We start from the raw sequence: 13,939 nt of genomic DNA on the forward strand, positions 1-13,939 counted from the left end.
TTACAGCTTTTCCAGGGTATAAAAGTGAGTGAGTTTAGGTATTTGTTTGATATTTTTAGGGCATGTAAAGAATGGGGCTCCTATAATGCAGACCATGCAGTTGGATTTCAGGATGATCAACACCAGCAGGATGCACCAGCGCTGGGCAACAAGTCTGGGTGGAGGGCTCCAGGCTGGTTCACAAGAAAAATCCATTCTTATAATACAATCTTATGTTTGTGTACACTAGCAAGGAAATTTAACCAGTCTTGTTCAGAAAAGACAAAATTCAATTAAAACAGAACATGCTAGGAAAAATTATAATCTATATGCATACTGTATGTATAATGAGGCAGGACTTACTTCATTTGACTTAAAACTTTTTCCCTGCATACCATGCTTCCAAAAGGCAAGTATACTGTCCTGAAGACACACTGAAATGGCATGGGAAAATGTGAATTAGTGTGAAAACACATTTTTCATATTTGAATTTGTTAAACAATTATCTCATGTTTAGGTTACAAGTCTATAGAGCCTTTGCCCTCAAATTATTCTTAACATGCATATTTCAAATGTTAAATGATTACACAAACATTGCATAAAATAAATTGTCCCCTCTACAATTTTGAATAATATTTCTTTGTATTATTTTAACAAAAATAAATCTTTAAATGATACTGGGAAAATGTCCTATTGCAGAGTGCTATAAAACAAAATTTGCACCCTACTCTCCAGTGAAGCCTTTAAGTAATGGATGTGACAGATCCACTGATGTAATTATTGGAATTTTTGCCTAACTGACATGAATGGTACTACTTTGAATAAAATATAGGATCCAGATGTTTCCGTTTCTTTATCCAATAAAATGCATGACTTCCTATTTATCATTGTTTCACTGACTTCCACTCAATTTACCTTAGTGTTATATTCCAAAAGCTACAAACAATATTTCTACATTTGGTATATTAAACTATCAAGCAGTTTACCTACCTACTGATTCAATGCAGAAGTCAAAACTCAATTCTGATGCCAGTTTTTTGCTCGACTTCAATTTACCATGCAGATTTACAATTTTGACATTTTCTGAAAAATAATAAAAAGTTATAACAGCATAGAGGCAGCACGACTGGCGTAGCAGTTAATGCAAAACTATTACAGCACCAGCACCCAAATCTGCTGCTGTTTGTAAGGAGTTTGTATGTTATCCCCATGACCAGTTTCCTCCAGGTGCTCCAATTTCCTCTCAGGTTCCAAAGACGCACTGGTTAATTGGTCACGAGTGTATTTGGGCAGCATGGGGTCATGGGTCAGTAGGGCCCGATGCTTTGCTGTATCACTATTTAAATAAATTAAATTAATGTACAACAATTAAAAAAAAATCACTGTATATCAAGCTCCAATTTAAACTTTTTGAATTAGATTCATTGCTTGAAATTATAATAGCAACAAATGTATCCTAGGCAGATGGACATTTCAGAACTTTTAGTGGTCATTGGATTCTGATGAAGTTGGTAGGGATGTTTGGTTCTTCCAATATGTCCATGGCCATATGTACTGTCCCACCCACAGATTGGAGGAACAACACCTTATTTTCTGTCTGGGCACCCTCTTCTCCCTCCCCATCTCCTGCTTTTCCAGTTCTTTCACCTACACAGCCCTGACATCCCCCCTCCCCCTCAGCGCTGGTTTGCTCTCCCTCCCTTCTCCACCGATCATCTCTTTTGTTCTGTCGCTCACTGGCATTTTCTCATACTTTGATGAAGGGCTCATGCCCAAAACATCAGTTACGTATCTCTGCTTTTGCGACATAAAAGACCCTGTTTGACCTGCTGAGTTTCTCCAGCATCTTGTGTTCATAAACTTTTGATGCTTTCTGCCACTAACAATTCCCTGGTTCCTGTTATAAACAGTCCCTTGGTTCTACCCACTGCCCTCCCCAACTTCTCTGCTTTCTTTCTCAGTTTTCAGAAAGGATTAATTGATTTCACTCTCTACAGATGCTGATCAGCTGGCTTAGCATTCCTAGCACTTCAATTTTGTTTCAGATTCCAGCATCTGCAGTTTTATAAAATTTTCTAAAAGGGTGGCACGGTTGGTGTAGCAGTTAGCGCAATGTCTTTATAGCACCAGTGATCAGGACTGGACTTGAATCCCATGCTGTCTGTAAGGAGTTTGTACGTTCTCCCGGTGTCTTGGTTTTTCCCCAGGGGTTCCAGTTTCCTCCCATCACTCAAAATGTTCTGGGGGGTTGAAGGCCAATTGGGCAGCACAGGCTTGTGGGCCAAAATGACCTGTTACCGGGCTATATGTCTAAATTTTTAAAATGAAATAAAATTATAAAGTGTACTTATGAAGAACCAGAAATAAGACAACTTACTAGTTGTTAGCAGGTTGGCTCAGAAGAAAAACTGATAATACAGTATATAGGAACAAAGCAGGAAAAATTAGGAAGTGCATCCTGAAAGAGAATCTGTACTTTTTGTTCAACATACACACCAAGAGGAAAGGGGATTATAACACAGTCATTCAGAGAGCAAACCATCCTCTTTGCTATATTTGATGGGGCTTACTTAAAAATAATATGTGCCTGAAGCATTATGGTGAATTATTGTAATCACAAGTAAGTCTCAAGTTTATTTAAATATTAAAAGCTAAACAAATAGGCAAATCTCAAGAAAAAAAAAGATTTAATATTTAACTAGTTGGAGATCAGGGGGTCTTCATCCATTGGAAGGAGTCTTCTGGGGTACCCCCTTTAAAAATGTAAGCCAGTTAAAACTCAGTTACTTTGTGCTCATTGTCAATGCCTAACACAATCTTGGGGACTGTTTCACACACCATCTACATTTTGCCAGAGCCTCCTCACTGCTAGATTGAGGTCTAATGTAAGCAAGAGAAGCAACATCTCAAATTCTGCCTGGAAAGTTTAATTATATGAACATACATTTTCTCATTTCAGGTAATCCCACCCTTCTTCTGGTCCCCTCTCCCACCCAGATCCCAACCCATTCTCATCCCTTTCCTTTGATTCTATACTTCCATCGACATCATTCAAGTGAATTCTTCCACTTTTTCTATTCCCCCCAACCTTCAGTTCCATCTGGTGTCTCTTTATACCACTATTCTGAATTTTAAAAAAAATCAGATTTCACCATTGGTAGGCTTTGTCTTCAATCATCTACTCCACCCTGTATGACTCATCTTCCTCTACCTGACACCTTTGCTTTTCTTGCTTCTCTCCCTTTGTCTGGCATTTGCCATTCTACTGTCTCTGTCCATCAAAGTTTACTTCCATCTGGTTCACCAATCCCAAATTGAACCCCTGTCCCACCTAGTCCTCTTTTCTACAATTAACCATTTTCGATAAAGGATCCTGGTTCAAAAGATTGACCACTCTTTTTCTCCCAAGAAGGGTATAGATAGAGTAAATGCAAGTAGGCTTTTCTGACTGAGAAGACTTAAGGGGCCATGGGTTGGGGGTGAAAGAGGAAATATTTAAAGGGAACATTAGGGAAAAGTACTTCACATAGAGAGTGATGAAAGTGGGGAACAAACTGTCAGCTGAAGTGGTGAATTTGGGTCTAATTTTGACATTTAAAAAAAATTTGGATTGGTGCATGCATGGGAAGGGTATGGAGGGTTAAGATCCAGGTGCAGGTCAACTGGGCTAGGCAGAATAATAGTTCAGCATGGACAAGGTGATCTCAAGGTCCGTTTCTGGCTGTATGTATTATGATGTCGCTTGACCCGAGTTCCTCCAGCAGATTGTTCTGCTTCAAGTTCCAGTGTCTGTAATCTGTGTATCTCTCATTTGGCTGCGTCTTAGCAGAAGGCCAATGTAATGCACAGTAACTATATAAATGAGCTGACTACTGGAAAATGAAATCAATCATGCACCTCACCTAGGTACTGAAATAGCTTGAACATGTGAAATGTGTGGCAACTACCAAAACCTCAAATTTAATGGAGAAGGATAATAAAAGTCAGGGAAAATATAAAAGAGGGATAGGGGCACAAAAGTTCTCATGAGAAAGAGAGATACTTACGATCCATGCATACGAGAACTGTATCTCTTTCCAACTGTGTTATGTGGATGGTATCCAATGGGCAGGTAGCTAAAACAATAACACATGATTAACTGCTAACACAATGCTGTAAATAGAAATTTCAGATTAATTGTTTTTTTTTGTAAAAGTGGATTAAATCTTGTACAGAATAGAAAACTGTCTTCCTAATAGATCATCATTCATTATGTACTCTGGAAAACTACCAGACTTGATGTAAATAAATTAAATGGACAGAACTGTTAGAACACAAGGGTAGGAATAGGCCATCAGTCCCTTCAGTCTTGAACCTTCATTTAATATGTTCACAGATCACCTATTCTAGCCTCAGCTCCTTTTCTTTACTCCCTTCTTCCACAATCTACCAAATATTTATCCACCTTCACTTTAATACATCCAACAATTCAACTTCAACCCCACACTGCGATAAGGCATTCAAGGAGATTCAATACACTGCAAAAAATTTCTACACTCTTCAGTTTTAAATTACTACCCCCGTATCTGGTAGTTTGTGTCTCCTTGATCAATATTCAATATCTATCTTGTCAATCCTTCACAAAAATTTGTATCTTTGAATAAGGTTATCTCTCATTCTTCTAAACTCAGAATCATTATATAACATGGAAATGACCCAACTCATCCATGCCAACCATAATGCCCATCTAAATTAGTTGCAGATGCCTATATTTAGCTACTATCCCTCTAACCTTTTTCACTGTACAGGGTATACCATGACAAATTAAACTTAAAACTATCTGAGATCCTGTCTTTTAAACACCACAATGGTACCCACTTCTACAGCCTCCTCTGGAGCTCATTTCATATATCCATCACACTACGTGGAGAAAGTTGTCCCTCATCTCTTTTAAAGGTTTCCCAAACTACTTAGTTTCTCTCACCCCAGAAATTGGCTTGGGAAAAAGTTTCCCACAATATCCCAGCAATCACTTGGTCAGGCTTGAGGAATTATCCACCACAAGATGCTTCCACCACTAACACCTTCTCTTCTGTTACGCGACCACTAACACCTTCTCTTCTGTTACAAGACATTAGCCTCAATTTCTTAGCTTCCACGATATTCTCCGCAGTAAACACGAATGAGAAATATTCATTTTAGACTTGTCCCGTGGCTCTATACAGTGACCACACTTATCCTTGAGGGGATCTATTCTCTCCCTGGTTATCCTTGTGCTCTCAATACACTTGTAGAATTTCACAGCCTGGTAAATGCCATTTGTGCTGCCTCAAATGTCACCATCATTTTTTAGGTAATGGGACCAAATATGTCTCACCAACATACTGCCCAATTGTTACAAAACTTGGTATTTTTAGAGTAGCCAATTGTAATTGATGCCTAGCTCCAAATATTTGTTCTCCATCACCAAACTAGCAGTTTCTTCAACTTTTCTTTTAAACTCAGCAAACCCCGATGCATAGCTATAAAGCATTTAGCAGGAAATCCCCAAGTAATTATCAAATAAACAAATGATATGTTTTACCTGAACCAATTTCTGTAAACCAGGAGGAAGAAGAATTCAAGTTTATTGTCTTAAACCGGACCACCTGGCTAGGTTCACTGCCCTTACTGATGGCTACACAGACCATTGGGTATTCTTGCTCAGGTACCACAAGCATTTCAAACACTTTCAGAGGGTTTGGAAGTGGAAAGTCAAAATGCTAAACGGAATAATAGAAAAAAAAAACCAAAATGAAGGCATCTTCATACCCAAAACCAGTATTAAAATATTTTAAAGCACTTGAACCACAAGAAGAAAAATGTAGAATTTCAAATGTGACTCTTAACAGGACATTACAAATACACCAACACACATCTGGATGATATTTAAATAAATACATTTATTAATACTCAACATTTAGATGCTTATTAATATTTACAATCTAAAAGCTAGTATGGTAAAAGTCCTAAAATCCTAATTGCTCAGGGATTAGGTTGGTCTGGATTTTCTGGCACGATTTTTAAAATTCAAATTTAAGGAGGAATAAAGAAGAGATGAACAGGTAAATTTTGATAGTTTATTCATTAGAAAATCCAGCATGCTTTATCAGAATGAGCAATTTTAAAGAAAAATAAAGTCAACACCGTAAAAATAAAAACAATTCTTTTTCACTACAAAAACTGGTAATGCTTGAAATTATTTTTAAAAAGGAACATTGTAAATGAATAAAAATACAGTATACAAATAAATTTATCTGTGATAACATTACCTGTATTAAGCATGGTCGTTTGTTGCACACAAAAGCTTGCTAAATTTAAGAGTCAGAATTCTTGGTAGGTCTAGATTTATGGACTTTTACTGTAGTAATATAGTAAATACAGGTATATCCATAAAGGTGAAATAAACTCTGACCTTAATTAGCATGAACTTTTGCATTGGCTCATACCACTGAAGCAAAACAATACCCGACTGCAGTGCTCCACAGAGGTACTTCCATCCGGTATATGGATTTCGCACTACAATTGGTAAACAGATTCATTACATGTTGAAAATGTGGAAAAGAGTTAAACATCTGCATGATCAAAGGAACTATTTTTCAATTATGCATTCTCAATTTCCAATTTTCTTGTACCAATGATACAAAAATGTTATATTTTACGCACGGTCAGTGCTTAACCTTTTATTTCTCTTAAAAGGAATTGTGAAGAGAAAATATTACTCCACTGTGCTCTCCTACACTTTCCACTGCTGATCTTGTTGCTTTTTGTGGGAAGATGTAAAGAAAGCTTAAAAAAAATTCAGCCCTACAGCATGGTAACAGGCGCTTCTGGCTCACGAGCCTGAACTGCCCAAATATCCAAGTTAATCTACAACCCCATACTTTTTTTTTTGAAAGGTGGAAGAAACCAAAGCACCTGGAGGAAATCCAAAGACAGTGGGAAATTTGAATCTGGATAGCTGGCAGCTTTGCACCAAATGCTACACTAACTGCTCCGCTCAAAAGACTGAAAAATGTACAAGATCAGAGCAACTGGCAATGTCACATGGTATGTGATCGGGCAAGGAAATGGAGAAAGGGATTCATTCACACTCGAGGGAAACAATCATTTCTTTTCAAATAACTTGTTCTTGCATCATCCAAATATTCTAAACAAAAATAAATAAAAACTTTTCCCACCTATACAGCATCTGTGGCAACCTTTAGTTTCAGGAATTTTTGTTGTCAAGGCAAATCTCCTGCAAATGATAGACAAGCTATATTGAAGTGCTGTTTCACAGTTTCATGTTATAACATAATAAGAGTTAAAACTCAAGTGCAGATTTACAAACCATGTTTATTTTCAATATATAACATACTCTGCTTGACATTATTATTCTGTTTCATTTTATGAAGTTTAACATTGTGTCTTCTAATAACCATACAATTCACAGTCCACCAGCACTTAACAGGTTATTCTCCCTTAGATCTCTGTTTATATTTTTCCCATATTATTAAATGCTGTTCATCAAGATGCCCTTCTGGTTCTGATTAAGGGACAATGGACCCAAAATGAAGTTCTCCGACAGACTGCATCCCTCCATTTTCTTTACAATGTCCTGTACTTCTCAAGCAAGCAAACATTTGATTGCAGACGTGTCAACACCAGTGTAAAAGTTGGGTTTTACCTAGAACCTATTGAAAAAAGTGGCTTGTCCATAAAATGGGGAATAACATTCAGTATAAAGACAACTTCGTGTTGTTTCAAACTGTAACAGTTCTAGACTTTACATTTAAAAAAAAATCAAAACAATTCTACACTATGAAGTTTCCTTACCTGGGTATTATCTTATCAGGAAAACGATGTGTTTGGATATGCGATGCTAACCCTGGTTTCTTTGCCTGTTCAAATAAGCCAACCAGGTTGTGTGAATAAAGCTGAAATGTTTTACCTGAAATTGTACGGAAATATGAACATAAATGTAAAAAGTTGATGACTAAAATAATAGAAAAATTAAAGAAAATAGTTTGGTACAAGTTAGTTGGAGCCTTATGTGGGCTAGAGGTAATCAAAGTGAGCATTCTTTGCATGGCAAAATAAATGGAGAGCGAGATGAAGCAAAAGGTGGAGATGTACATCAGTTCCCTAGATATGTTTTGGTTTCAAATGCAACCCTATTACAGTACAAGTGACCCAAGTTTGAATCTGACACTGTCAGTAAGGAGTTTGCACGCTCTCCCCCAGTATGTGTGCTTTGGTTTCCTCCCACTCTTTAAAACATACAGGGGTTGTAGATTGATTGGTGTATTTGAATAGCACAGGCTCATGGGCCGGAAGGGTATGTTTCCATGCCGAACATCTAATTTGATTTGAAAATGTACAAGGACATACATGTAGGATAATTAGCTTAATCATAATGAAGAGGAAGCTTTAAGAAAATATTCAGGGGAAAATTAATTAGATTTGAATTACTGAAGCCCCCAGCCATGATTTCGTAAAAGACATTAGGTTTGATTAACCAATTGAGTTTTTTGTGAAGGGATAAGCATAAACAGATTTGCCTACAAGATCTTACCTATGATTTCTTCACCATCAGCCATCTCCACAGAACTCTCTCTTATCCCCATATGTGTGAAGATAATTAACTTTCATTATTGCTCATAAATCCTTATTTCCATGTTTAAAACTCTCCAATCGTTTCTATCCCTCCCCTAGCATTAAATCAGTCATAAACAACTATTTGTAGCTCCTCAATCCTCTATGCTGTTAAAGTCCTTTGTGCCTTTTCCATGATTCAGTGGCCTCAACAATTTTTGCTTGATTCCAAATTCGTCTCGAGTTTGGATTGAACGTTAAAATAAAAAATCCAAAAATAAATAACTGATTTTTAAAAAAAGTTAGACCTAAATGGTCAATTCTTCTTCCTGAAACTACCGATTGGAACAAACAACCTCACAGCTTCTACCCTGTCATTCAACTTTAGAATCTTGTGTTTCAACAAGATCAATCTTCAAAACTTGAGAAGATGTCCAAAGCTCTTAGGAATTAATGTGGTTCTTGAGTCGATGGAAGAAAACACCTATAAAGTGGATGAGGAATTAGCTCATAGCAGCCACAAAAGGCATTTTAAAATCCAACCCATTATTAACAAATAAACACAAAAGGGATAAAGGAAAAATGTATAAGGAAGTGACAAACACTCAAGTGGAAATGACATGAGCACAAGAACACACTGTATTGATTAGTTTTGATTCTTAAAGAATAAACACAATTCTTTTATGCAAGGACATGAAATTCCAAAGATATCTTTTAGTATTGTGCTTAGATATGCGAACAGTTAAGAGTTTCTCATTAAAGCATTCAAAAACATGGTGAAGACTGAAATTCTGATTACCTTCTGCACCCAGTGATCAGAGATGAGGAAACAAAGCAAGACATAGGTGAAGAGGAAAACAAAATAAATTAAAGTTCACATACATATATTGAGTCATACAGCCATTACATACAGTAAAAGAAAAACTCTGGATTATTTCAAATAAGTCTATATAAAATAAGATTTTAAAGGTAAGATACAAACCTGCTCCTCTATCAACTTCCTATAAATGTTTAATAGGACACTCAAATATCTAAAACAAACACAAATCTCAGAATGGTATTTTAATATTACGTATCAGCATCTATTTTTTGGCATTATTGTAAATTGAAAAATAGTCAAAATGCTGTTTGGCATCATGTCATAATTTCATGTTTCAACCCAAGTCGAACAATACATTTTTGTCCGCTTGCCTGGTTCATATATCATGTACTGACCCTGCCAAAAATACTTGACCATGTGTCCTTCTTCCATTTCTCTATATCCTGTAATTTTACCAAATACAAGCTTACCACGTATTTTAATTGCATATTGCATTATGCATATGATAGACTACAGGTCTTTGCAGTTTAAGGTGATATCAGCAGGTGAAGGAGAAAGACTGCTGTGTACTGAGATAGTGTGTAGAGGGACTGAAGGTGGTTTTTAAGAAGTACGTACTTAACATTTGTTTGGGGGCGTGGGTGGTGGTGGATAGGGTTGCAGGATCTAAGTTAGGGCTCCTGTTCCAATTTCTGTTCAGTAGTGGAAATGTATCAACATTTATGTGAATTATTCAGCTTTGATCTGATTCCTATCATCTTAGCTTTTGATGATTATAACCTTTAACATTTGATGGTTATAACCTTTAACATTTGTATATTGCACAAGTTATCGTTGGATTACAAGCAGCTGTCAATACTCTTTATATTTCCCTCTCTTACAAATACAAGGGAGTAAATGTTCAGTGGTGTCTTGATCAAAATACAAAGAGGCTTAGTTCTCATTTTTCTGCATGAGATGTGTTCTCAAAGTACTGGATTTTAAGACAAGTTTCCTTGTTTTTAATTGGTAAATGTTATATTCATATAGTGGAACCCCGTTATAATGCGATGGTTCGGGTAAAAAAAAAAATCAGATTGTGAAAAAAGTAGGGTTGCGTTAAATCTGGGTCATGAAAAACAGCATTTTCAAAGAAATAAGAACATGTATTTGCAATAATCTTTTTATTTCTTAAAAATTAAGCAATTGAATGAAGAGTTTCTGCACCCAGTGATCAAAACGCATCAGGTCGCCGGCGGCGAGCGAAATCCAAAATGCCTCTGGCTGGAGGATTTTTACGTGGTCCACATCCTGGGTCTCCAGACAACGTAGACTGGCCTCGAGGTACTCAATGGCTTCAGACACTTTCGGGGGTGGAGGAAGGAGGCTCCTCATTGTCATCCTCCTGTGGTTCGGGAACCGGTGCCATAGTAACTTTATGGATGATCTCTGAGTCCGTTAGATACTCATATGTCAGGCAGAGTACCACTGGTGCATATTCTCTGCTAATTTCAAACAGTCTCTGCACCTCACCCACCTCCATCTGTGAAGCCATAGAATTCTTGCTTATCATCTTCATCTTCCTTGGTGGATTGTTGGGATGAAAAGACTGGACCCAAACTTTTCTCCCAGCATTTTTCCCCACACATTTTAATCTAAAAACAATTTCAATTCTGGAAAGAGGGGGAAAAAAAGGCATCTTCTGGCTGATTGTGCTAGATCTAGGTTTGGATTAAATCAGGGTTCCACTGTACTAATATGATTGGTTGAAGGACAGAAATAAAATGTGCATTTTGTGTAAAATACAAATTAACAAATTGAAAGGCCAATTTGACAATTAAATCATCATTTTCTCCTTGTCTAGTCAAACAATTTTTTCACCCCTTCATTTATTTATTTCAAATAAAAAGAAAAAAAATAATTTTAATCCTTCCTTATGTTATATTTTATATTGCATATAAATAGATAGGTTTTAAAGGAGGTAAATTGTGGCAGGTTTTTTTTAAGTGTAGGTCACAAACAAACACTTCACAACTGAGATCTCATTTAAAATACCAGAGCTCTGCTCAAGCCAGACAGTCCAGGCTCTGAGTGCCTTTGCAAAACCTTTGAAGAATGCCTATAGAAACTTCACAAATAGATGTTAATTGGACATGCTGTGGAGTAATGGATTATTGTTTTGGAAAGCAACAGATGAACAGATTCGGAAGATTGGGTCCGGTGCTGTGTCCTGTCTGAGTGCAGTTTGCAGTTCTAAGAGGGTCATATGGTAGGGGGGTGGAGGGGAGGAAGAGAGAGAGAGAGAGAGGAACATGATAAGCTGGCAAGCTTGTGAAAAAACATTTTGAAGATGGGTTGTGAGTTCTTAGTTCAGCTTGTTCAAAGCCCTTGTGGTCCATACAAGAGGAGATGGCTGGCTGTATAATGTTTTACTTGAAGTAAGGGAAACAAAAAGGAACTCTGTGGTGACCTGAAAGAAAGAGGTTATCATCTGGAGAATCCTGATGGGGCATGTTTCTTTGACAACACACTGAAGTGGCTGATCGGAAGGAATCATTTTGTGTCCAATGAGCAACAAATCCCTCTCTGAAAACTGATAAGAACCTTCCTGAGCAATAACCATTTACCATTTAAGCACCAAAGCCTGATGAAATTCATAAATGTTAAATTCTGTGCACAGTACAAGTATTGCCTGATACCAGTGAACTTGGAGGAGTGAGATTGGACTGTGAATCAAAGAACATTTCTGAACTTACACACACATTACATACAGATGTGCTTAGAATTAGAAGGGAGTTAAGTTAGGTTAAGTTAATACTAACAAGTTAAAGTTTGATCCTGTTTTTATGTTTAAAGAAAATTAAAAATAACTTTTGTTTATGTAACCATTTGTCTTGGTGAATTTCTATTGCTGCCAGGTTTTGGGGTCCTCTATTAACTTAACCCCTTCTAATTCTAAGTGCACGTGTATGCGTGTTTAAGTTCAGAAAAGTTCTTTGATTCACAGTCCAAAATCACTTCTCACTCCTCCAAGTTCACCGGTATCAGGCAATTCTTATAGTGTGCACAGAATTTAATATTTCTGAATCTTCATCAGGCTTTGGTGCTTGAAAGGTAAATGGTTACCGCTCAGGAAGGTTCTTATTGGTTTTCAGAGATATTTGTTGCTCATTGGACACAAACTGATTTCTTCTGATCAGCCAGTTCAGTGTCTTGCCAAAGAAACTTGCCTCATCAGGTTTTCCAGATGATGACCTTTTTCTTTCAGGTCACCACAGAGTTCCTTTTTGTTTTCCTAATTTCAAGTGAAACATTATACAGCCAGCCATCTCCTCTTGTACGGACCACAAGGACTTTTAACAGGCTGATTGAAGAACTCACAACCCATCTTCAAAATGGGGTTTTTCCACAAGCTTTCCAGCTTGTCATGTTCCAGTCCCAGCTGCTGCTGCTAAACTGTAGAACTGAATTCTCTCTTTCATTCAGAGAAAACCACACAACCTCTTAGAATAGCAAACTGCACTCAGACAGACTGCAGCTCCGGACCCAATCTTTCGAGTTCGTTCATCTGTTGCTTTCCAAAACAATAATCCATTACTCCACAGCATGTCCAATTAACACCTACATGTGAAGTCTCTATAGGCATTCTTCAAAGTTTTTGTAAAGGCACCTAGAGCCTGGACTGTCTGGTTTGAGCAGAGCTCTGGCATTTTAAATGAGATCTCTGATGTGAAGTGTTTGTTTGTAACCTACACTATAAAATATAACATAATCTGTCACATTACAAACATAGTGCAAAATAAATTTGGGACTTTTATATATTAAAAAAAAAATCAGTCAGTGATACATATAAATCGATAAGTTTAATTAAGTAAAAAGTAGCTACAAAAGAACTGTTGGTCCCCGTGCATTCTGTCCAAGAATGTACAACTGGATATTTGTGTGGCTAAAGCCTCCATTTCTAAGAAATATGATTTAAAGAAAAAAGGCCTCACCAATATAAAAAGTAATTTTAAAAACATCTTTAGTTCCTCCTGATTGCAGAAGTCCTTCAAGAATCATTACCAATCACAAAGCTGAGTTCTAACATTATAATGCTGATAATTACTGAAATTAGAAAATTAAATTCAGTTGAGCCTCAGACCTACCAGTTCATCGTAGGCTCTGTACAAGAACATTCTGACTTGATAATTCATTCACATTAAATATCTATTTTCCACATGACAAAGTACAATATCACAGGAATATTGGTAGCTAAAAATCAAAATTAATCAACATTTAAATGGCTGTAAATTGAAGCAAAGTGTACATTTTTTTCCAGAAAACTTTAAAATGCTTTTATAAATCCCTATATTTACCTTTTATGTCCATTTATTGAAAAAAATATGGCACAATATTAAATTTCAATAGTACAGCACAATTCATGTCATAATTCTTAGGCTCTACTCAATGGATACATACCTGATAAAGACATTAAAATGTCATTGATCACATATAGCCACGTACATCTTCTAGGAAAAAGCTGGAAAATACATTTCCTTAGTATGACTGTAAATATTTAAGAAT

At 36.7% G+C, this 13,939-nt stretch overlaps 1 protein-coding gene across 2 annotated transcripts in view; it reads right to left on the reverse strand.

Annotated features, from left to right (window-relative positions):
* The window catches only part of map4k5 (mitogen-activated protein kinase kinase kinase kinase 5), a 138,335-nt gene that overhangs the window by 5,135 nt on the left and 119,261 nt on the right, over positions 1-13,939 (reverse strand). For both annotated transcript variants that reach the window (XM_069916612.1, XM_069916611.1), the window contains exons 23-30: positions 13,835-13,895; positions 7,816-7,930; positions 7,179-7,237; positions 6,413-6,516; positions 5,543-5,720; positions 4,026-4,094; positions 970-1,062; positions 343-413 (exon numbers count right to left, since the gene is read on the reverse strand). In XM_069916612.1, coding sequence (XP_069772713.1) covers positions 343-413; positions 970-1,062; positions 4,026-4,094; positions 5,543-5,720; positions 6,413-6,516; positions 7,179-7,237; positions 7,816-7,930; positions 13,835-13,895 — 750 coding nt within the window. The remainder of the gene's footprint in view (positions 1-342; positions 414-969; positions 1,063-4,025; positions 4,095-5,542; positions 5,721-6,412; positions 6,517-7,178; positions 7,238-7,815; positions 7,931-13,834; positions 13,896-13,939) is intronic.

The sequence above is a fragment of the Narcine bancroftii genome, chromosome 2 (genome assembly GCF_036971445.1).
Source record: "Narcine bancroftii isolate sNarBan1 chromosome 2, sNarBan1.hap1, whole genome shotgun sequence".
NCBI lineage: Eukaryota > Metazoa > Chordata > Chondrichthyes > Torpediniformes > Narcinidae > Narcine > Narcine bancroftii.